At 34.0% G+C, this 9,683-nt stretch overlaps 1 protein-coding gene across 1 annotated transcript in view; it reads right to left on the bottom strand.

The window, feature by feature from the left end:
• Nucleotides 1-699: 699 nt before the first annotated feature.
• TSGA10 (testis specific 10) overlaps nt 700-9,683 on the bottom strand; it is a 136,837-nt gene continuing 127,853 nt past the window's right edge. Inside the window, exon 20 of the mRNA XM_063078682.1 lies at nt 700-772. Coding sequence (XP_062934752.1) covers nt 748-772 — 25 coding nt within the window. The 3' untranslated portion in view covers nt 700-747. The remainder of the gene's footprint in view (nt 773-9,683) is intronic.

Below are 9,683 nucleotides of genomic sequence, written 5' to 3'. Positions count from 1 at the left end.
ACAACTGCCACAGGCAAAGAAATAAAATGGCAATTAAGTTGATTGCAGTACTTTAATGTTATAAAGAAAACTTATTAAAAATACAGATTTTTTAAAATCTTACATTCTTGACAGATACATTATCACCTACCTTTCTAAAAAAAAGTAGGAGTAAACACAATTGTAGAAAATGTTAGTCTTTGAGTGGTACAATACTATGGATTTAAAAACCCTAACACACTCCTACTTTCTGCTGCTTTGAAGTCAGATTATGGCACGGAATTTATGTCAAATTGGTTCCAAAATGGAATACTGGGTCCCAGGCCAGTATTAGCAAACTGTGCCCATTTTGGCACGACTCCTTCAGCCATGAAAGCATAAATCACAAAGAAAAAAATTTAACCAACCTATTATTTGAGATACCAAGAAAGAAAAGGAAATCAGTTTTGTAAAAACACTTTTCTCTCTTTTTATAAGCTTCTTTATTTACTCCGGATAGTTAACATAACAGTGTTCAATAGTGAAGTAAGCAGATTTTACACTCACTATTACTGTATGGATAGAAAGAGCCATATGCATTTTTGTTTTTATAAGTCATCTCAGATCACTGCAATATGGCGCATGAGAACAGAGATTCAGAGGCACAAAGTTATAAATACATTTAACATTGTCAAGCATTCAAAAGATAAATGCAATCATATAGCAAAAAAAAAAAAATCAGTTTGTAACTTTGACCTTTCTCAAGGATGTGAAGAATCTTTTCGTGTGTCAGAAATCTCTATAGCAAAGATTCCTATAAGAGAGAAAAATCATGCAGATTAATATTTTAACTCAACTATTGTTATAATTCTAGAATTACCTTAGCAAAACTAAAACATTTTTTCCCCAGCTTCTGTAAAGGAAAATGGATATAATGTGTTTTTTTCACTCAGTTTTCACAAACTGTGGTACGTTCATACCATTCAACAATAAAAAGAATAACTATTAATATGTATAACAACTTGGATGGATTTCATGGGCACTATGCTGAATAAAAAAGCCAATCTCAAAAGGTTAGATACTGTGTATGATTCCATTTACATAACATCATCAAAATGACAGAATTATAGAGATGGAGAAGAATTTAGAGTTTGCCAGGGGATGGAGGAGGTGAGGACTACAACTATAAAGAGGTATCATGAGGGTCTGAGTTCTTTGGAGCTAATGGAACAATTCAGTATCTTGATTGTAATGGTGGTGGGTGTGGTGTGTAAAAAAACTACACACATACATACACACACACACAAATGAGTGCATGTAAAAATACATGAAATCTGAATAAGGCCTATAAACTAGTTAATTGTATTGTACCAATGTCAATTTCCTGCTTTGTAAGATATTGCCATTACAGAGGCTGAGGAAGGATATGTGAGAGACTGTACTATTTTTGCAACTACTTGTGAGACTATAATCATTTTTTAAAAATACAATCCAACAATCCTGCTGCTGAGTATATGCCCAAAAGAATGGAAATCATCATGTTGAAGGGATACCTGCACTTCCATGTTTATTGCAGCTCTATTTACAATAGCCAAGAGATGGAACCAACCTAAGTATCCATCAGCAGATGACTGGATAAGGAAAAAAAAAGTGTTATATATGCACAATGGAATACTACTCTACCATAAAAAGGAATGAAATTCTGCCTTTTGCAGCAACATGGATGCACTTAGAGAACATTATGTTAAGTGAAATAGGCCAGGAACAGAAAGAGAAGTATCACATCTTCACTCATAAGTGGGAGATTTTTTTTAAAAAGGCAAAAAAAAAAAAAAGGAAGAAAAATACAACAATCACAAAAATTCCTTCTACTTTCAAAAGGAGAGAAAGGAACTGAGGCCACCAGAGGTGGGAAAGGGGGAGGAGTGTTAAGGAAAAATTGGTAAAGGGACACAAAATATGATTACATTGTGTAATGATAAAAGAAATACCACACAATGGAATACTACTCAGCAGTTAAAAGGATCACGTGACAACTACTAGTACATGCAATAACCTGTATAAATATCAAATATATTATGCTGATAAATCTCAAATATATATGACCACCTGGAAAAGGCAAAACCAGAGGGACAGGAAAGAAAGCAGTGGTTGGGGGAAAGTAAATTAAGTACATTGTCTGTTGTCTAGATAATAGGCAGCAGTCAAAGGACACCATTTAAAACTGGCAGTAAAAGGTATAGTAAGAAAAAAGGGAATTAAGGCTATTACTAAAAGTATAAATAGAAAGACAGCAACTAAAATAAAATAAAACTTTTCTAAATACTAAAAGAAATTTGTTGAAATGCAAAGAGGACTAACCAAATGGAGAAACACAGCAAGTATTACATAAACATATACCGTAATCTTAACATAAGATAATATGATAGAGTTGAGACCAAACGTAATAGTCACATTAATAACATGAAGAATTTTAACTAATCTATTAAAAAACAAAAAGGTTTTCAAAATGGCTCATAAAGCAAAATTCAAACCCATACTGAATCCAAGAGATATACTTAGAAAGCAGTGATTCAAAAAAGTGAAAAAATAAAGATATTTACCAGGAAAATGTAGACAATAAGAAAACAGGAGTTACAACTCTAATACCAAAGTAAAAAACAAAATTTGGCCAAGGTGAGACGAGCCCTGCATACCTTTGGGGACCCAGACTCTAGCCTCAGAAAGCCCTGCTCACTGCTGGAACAGGAGTCAAGGTGGTGTACCATAGCTACCACCACACCTACGGTTACCACAAGGATGGTTCACCACCACAGTAGCACCCAGGGCCACTGTACAGGCAACCTGCACACACTTGACTACAATGATAAAAGAAGAGTGACCAGCAGAGCCTGCAAATAGAGGAGGAAATCTTTATTCTCAGAGTCAACCCCAGAGTAACAGAAGCAGCAAGTCCTCTATCAGATGACCAAACATCAACAAAAAACTACTGGAACTCCAAACAAACAAGAAGATATGACACCACTGAAGGAGTACAGTAATGCTTCAATACTAGACCCCATAGAACAGGGAACCCTTGAAATGTCTGAAAAGGAATTCCAAGCAATGAGCTGAAGAAAACTCAAAGAGATAAGAGAAGACTCAATTAGAGAACACAATGAAACAAAAAATATCCAGAATATGAAGGAGGAAATTTATAAAGAAATCAATACTTTAAAAACGAATGTAGCACAACTCCTAGAAATGAAAGACTCACTCGATGAAATAAAATACGCAACAGAGAGCTTGAGCAGCAGGCCAGAGCAGACAGAATAAAGAATTGCAGATCTTGAAGATGGTCTTTCTGAAATAACCCAGGCTGACCAAAAAAAAAAAAAAAAAGGAAAGAAAGAATTAAAAATAATGAAGGAAATCTAAGAAAGCTAGCAGACAACCTCAAGAGCTCAAACATCTGAATCGTGGGTAGTTCAGAAGAGGAGAAAGGAAAAAACACTGAAAACCTATTCAAGGAAATAATAACAGGAAACTTCCCAGGCATAGAGAGAGATGCAGACATTCAGATCTAGGAAGCCCAAAGGTCTCCAAACAGATTCAATCCAAAAAGATCTCCAAGACACATTATATTCAAATTTGCAAAGCTCAAAGACAAAGAGAGAATTCTAAAAGCAGCAAGATTAAAGTGTCAAGTTACCTATAAGGGAAACTCCATCAGACTAACAGCAGATTTCTTAACTGAAATCCTATAGGCCAGAAGAAAGTGGGATAATATATTCAAAATACTGAAAGAAAAAAATTGTCAGTCAAGAATTCTATACCCAGGAAAGCTCTCCTTCTGAAATGAGGGAGAATTAGTATATTTCTCAGACAAACAAAAATTCTGGGAGTTCACCACCACACGACCAGCCCTGCAAGAAATTCTGAAGGGAGTCCTTCATCTGGAATCTGAATAATGATGATCACTATTATGGATACACAAGAAAGAGCAAAACCTGCTGTTTAAAACAAAAATGCAAATGAGAAAGAGAAAGAAGCTAAATCATGTCACCTCAAATTTCCAACTAACAATGAAAAGAGAAATAAAAGGGGAAGTAATGAACAAAAGATATTTAAAACATTTAAATAGAAAGCAATAAAATGACAGGAGTTAAACAATACCTGTCAATAACAATCCTAAATGTGAATGGATTAAACTTCTCATTCAAAAGACACAGACTGACTGATTGGATTAAAAAGCTAGACCCAAGTATATGCTATCTTCAAGAGACTCATCTCACTTGTAAAGACACACATAGGTTAAAAGTGAAGGGATGGAAAAGATATACCATGCAAATGGAAACCAAACATGAGCATGAGTAGCTATTCTTATATCAGATAAAATAGACTTTAAACCAAAAACCATAAAAGGGACAAAGAAGGCTACTATATAACGAAAAAGGGATCTGTCCAGCTAGAAAACATAACAATCATAATATGTATGCACCCAATACTGGAGCACCCAGATATATAAAGAAAACACTCTAAGACTCAAAGAAACAGACCCTAATATTAGTGGGTGACCTGAACACTCCTCTCTCAGTATGGGACAGATCTTCCAGGCAACAAATCAACAAAGAGACACAGGATCTAAAGTATACCTTAGACCAACTGGACCTGGCAGATACATACAGAACATTTCACCCAACAGCTACAGAATATTCATTCTTCTCATCAGCACATGGAACATTCTCCAGGATAGACCACATACTAGGTCACAAATCTAGTCTCAGCAAATTTTTTAAAAACTGAAATCATGCCAAGTACCTTTTCAGACCACAATGGACTAAAACTGGAAATCAATAATAAGCAAAACCCTGGAAACTATAAAAATGCATGGAAACTAAACAATAGGCACCTGAATGACCTATGGGTCCAAGAAGAAATTAAACAGGAAATCAAAAATTCTCCTGAAACTAACAAAAATAAAGATACTTCATACCAAAGCCTGTGGGATACTGCAAATTCAGCACTAAGATGGAAGTTTCTTGCAATAAATGTTTACATCAAAAGAATATTAAGACTTCAAATAAATGACCTAATACTGTGCCTCAAAGAACTAGAAAAACAACAACAATTCAATCCTAAAGGTAGTAGACAGAAAGAAATAATTAAGATCAGAGCAGAACTAAACGAAAAAGAGACCCCAAAAATGATACAAAACAGCAATGAAACAAAAAGTTGGTTTTTTGAGAAGATAAATAAAATAGACAAACCATTAGCTAGGTTAACAAAAAACAAACAAACAAAAAAAGAAAGAACACCCAAATAACAAAAATCAGACATGAAAAGGGACACATTACAACCGATACCACATAAATATGAAGAATCATTAGAGACTATTATAAACAACTGTATGACAACAAATATGAAAACCTGGAAGAAATGAATAAATTTCTGGACACATACAAATTACCCAGACTGAATCAAGAAGAGATGGAAAACCTGAACAGACCAATAACAATCAACAAGACTGAAGCAGTAATCAGCAATCTCCCAACAAAGAAAAGCCCAAGTCCAGATGGCTTTTCAGCTAGATTCTTTCAGACATATAAAGAGGAATTAATACCAGTTCTCTTCAAACTATTCCAAAAATTTGAAACAGAAGTCATTCTCCCAAACTCATTCTATGAGACCAGCATCACACTGATACCAAAACCAGACAAAGATACAACAAAAAAAGAACATTACAGGCCAATATTCTTTATCAACATAGATGCAAAAATCCTCAACAAAATATTAGCAATCAGAATATAGCAACACATCTAAAAATTTATACACCATGATCAAGTCGGATTCATCCCAGGGATACAAGGGTGGTTCAACACACGAAAGTCATAAATGTGATACATTATATCAAAAAATCAAGAACAAAAACCATATGATTATCTCAATAGATGCAGAAAAAGCATTTGACAAAATTCAACATCCCTTCATGATAAAGACTCTCAACATATTAGGTATAGAAGGAAAGTATCTCAACCCAATAAAAGCCATCTATGACAAGCCCACTACCTATATCATCCTGAATGGGGAAAACCAAAGGCTTTTTCCTTATGAACAGGAAGAAGATAAAGATGCCCACTCTCACTACTTCTATTTAACATAGTATGAGAGGTACTAGCTAGAGCAGTCAGGCAAGAGAAAGAAATAAAGGGCATCCAGATTGGCAAAGATGAAGTCAAACTGTCCCTATTTGTAGATGACATGATACTATATATAGAAAAACCAAAAAACTCTATCAAAAAACTCTTTGAGCTGGTTAACAATTTCAGTAACATTGCAGGATACAAAATAAATACCTCCAAATCGGTTTCATTTATATTCTCCAATAATGAGCTAACAGAAAGAGAAATCAAGAAAGTCAGCCCTTTACAACAGTCACACACACACACAAAAAAAACCCCCCAAAAACAAAAAAAACCCTAGGAATCAATTTAACCAAGGAGGTGAAAGATCTCTATAATGAGAACTACAAACCACTACTGAAAAATATTAAAGAAGACACAAAAAGATGGAAAGACATTCCATGCTCTTGGATTGGAAGAATTAACGTTGTGAAAATGTCCATATTACCCAAAGTGATCTACAGATTCAATGCAGTCCGCATCAAAATACCAATGTTATTCTTCACGGAAATGGAAAAAACAATCTTAACTTACATATGAAACAACAAAAGACCCCAAATAGTCAAAGCAATCCTGAGCAAAAAAATAAAGCCAGAGGCATAACACTACCTGACTTCAAATTATACAACAAAGCTATAGTAACCAAAACAGCATGGTACTGGCATAAAAATACACACGGACCAGTGGAGCAGAATTGAGAACCCAGAAACCACTCCTTGGGCTTGACAAAGACAACAAAAACATACACTGGGGAAAAGACTGCCTTTTCAATAAGTGGTACTGGGAAAGTCAATATCCATATGCAGAAAAATGAAACTAGACACACACCTCTCACCATATACCAAAGTCAACTCAAAACGGATTAAAGACTTAAGTATAAGACCTGAAAATGTAATACTACTAAGGGAAAATATAGGGGAAACACCTCAGGAACTACATCTAGGCACAGACTTTATGAACAAGAGCCCAAAAGCACAAGCAACAAAAGAAAAACAATAAACAAATGGGACTATATCAAACTAAAAAGCTTCTGCACAGCAAAGGGAACAACCAACAGAGTGAAATGACAACCCAAAGAGTGGGAGAAATTTTTTGCAAACTATACATACAACAAGGGATTAATATCCAGAATATACAAGGAACTCAAGCAATTGCACAGTAAAAAAACAAATAACCCAATTAAAAAATGGGCAAGGGAGCTGAATAGACATTTTCCTAAGGAAGACAAAAAATGGCCAACAGTTACATGAAAAAATGCTCAATATCACTAATCATCAGGAAGATGCAAATTAAAACCACACTAAAATATCACCTCACCCCAGTTAGACTGTCTATAATCAAAAAGACAGAGAATAACAAATGCTGGCAAGGATGTGGAGAGAAGGGAATGCTCCTACACCATTGGTGGGACTGTAAATTAGTACAATCACTATGGAAAACAGTGTGGAGATTTCTCAAACAACTACAGATAGATTTACCATACAATCCAGCAATCCCACTTCTGGGTATATACCCAAAGGAATAGAAATCATGATATCAAGGGATATCTGCACTCCCATGTTCATTGCAGCTCTGTTTGTAATAGCCAAGATATGGAACCAACTTAAATATCCATTGATGGACGATTGGATAAAGAAAATGTGGCATATATACACAATGGAATACTACTCTGCCATCAAAAAGAATGAAATTTCTGCCATTGCAACGACATGGATGAGCTTGGAGAAACTTATGTTGAGTGAAATAAGCAAAGCAAAGAGGGAAAAATACCACATGTCCTCATTCATAAGTGGGAGCTAAGAGAGAAAGAAGGAAGGAGAGAAAGGCCACAGTGGTGCATTGGACTCGCAGAGGGAGAGAACATACCTAGGGTTGCAAAGTGGAATAGGGAAAAGGCAGAGGGGTAGGGAGGTCGGGGATTAATTGGGTGGAGGATGAAGTATAATCGCAATTTGTGGTAATAGGCATGCTGCCAGTATTGATCTGGCCATCACATCTTGGGCACAAGTGATGATGGTCAGCTTTGTACCCCATGACTATTCATAACCAATAAAAAAGTAAAAAAATAAAAATAAAATAAAATAAAATCTTTAATATTAAAAAAAATTAAATGCATCAGAAAAGGATACTTTATGAAAGTCACATTTCACAGTGAAGAATGACAGTTCAGAATATCTACCCAACAAATAAAACAGAAACTATCTATATAATATAAAGTTTATGAGAGACACAAGAAGAAATAAAAACATTCTAGTAATAGGAGACCTTAAAACACCACTCTTAGTACAAAACAGGTCAAGACGACATAAATTAAGCAACAATATAAAAGATATACATAAAATCAAAAAGGTAAATCTTTTAAATATATATTAAATACTATATCCTAATAAGAAAGAATATATCTTCTCAAGTCCTCGTGAACTGTTCACAAAAATTGATCATGTAGTAAAACACAAAGAAAACATCAGTAAGTTTCATAAAACAAATACTATAGAAAATATTCTCTAATCACAATGCAATAACACTAGAAATTAAAAATGAAACTAAAACACAAAAAAGTCCTTCCAGATAGAAATCAAAATATTTTCCATCACATAACTCTTGGGTAAAAGTGAATATACAAATAAAAATTACAGAATTTTTGAGAAGTAATAATAAAAACATCACTTATCAGAATCTTATGAAAAATTCATAAGCCACAACATTGGTCACTTCTGTGCAAATATATTTGAAAATTTATAGGAAATGAACAATTGTTTAGGAAAATAGAGTAGAGATACAAAGCCTAAAAAGATCAATTTCCAAAGAAGAAATATAAAGTTACAAGGAAGTAATCAACAAACAAAGAACCAACGCTATGTGGTTTCACAGGTGAATTCAACCAAATCTTTAGAGATCAGATAGTCTCAAAGCAACGTAAGTACTTCAAAGTATAGAGAATATAATTCAAGACATAAAAATAGGAAAAAAAGAAGTAAAACTATCTCTTTTTGTAGGTGATATGATAGTACAGTAGAAAAACCTAAAGAATCAAAGACAAAACTTAATAAAATAAGAAAAGAATTTAGCAAGGTAGCAGAATAGAAAATTAATAGTCAAATAACAATAGCATTTGATGAAGATATAATGAATGAAAAAAACATTTATAACAGCTGCAGAAAGGATAAAATATTTAGTAATAAACTTAACAAGAAATGTTCAAACCCTATATAAAGAAAACTACAATCCATTAATGAAAGACACAAAAGTGAATTTGTACAAATGGAAAGACATCTCTTCTTGGTCAGGATGTCTCAACATTATCAAGATGTCAGTTCTCCCCAAGTTAATTTACAAACTTGTGGTCAAAACAAAAATTCCAATGGGCTTTTTTTTTAATGGAGCTCGACAAGTTGACCCTAAATTTCATATAAAAGAAAAAAATCAAAAGAAAATACAGACAATTAAAAGGAAGAGCTCTTAGAGAGCACTAGCCCACTGTTGTGCTGGAGCTGGCTTACAGTTGATTTTAAACATTCAAGAATTTTGTGGTTTAGTGGTTAAACCATTGGTAGCTTGAAACTG

The sequence above is a fragment of the Cynocephalus volans genome, chromosome 14 (genome assembly GCF_027409185.1).
Source record: "Cynocephalus volans isolate mCynVol1 chromosome 14, mCynVol1.pri, whole genome shotgun sequence".
NCBI classification, from domain to species: Eukaryota; Metazoa; Chordata; class Mammalia; order Dermoptera; family Cynocephalidae; genus Cynocephalus; species Cynocephalus volans.
The sequence above is the reverse complement of the archived record's forward strand: the minus strand, read 5'-3'. Positions and strand labels throughout refer to the sequence as shown.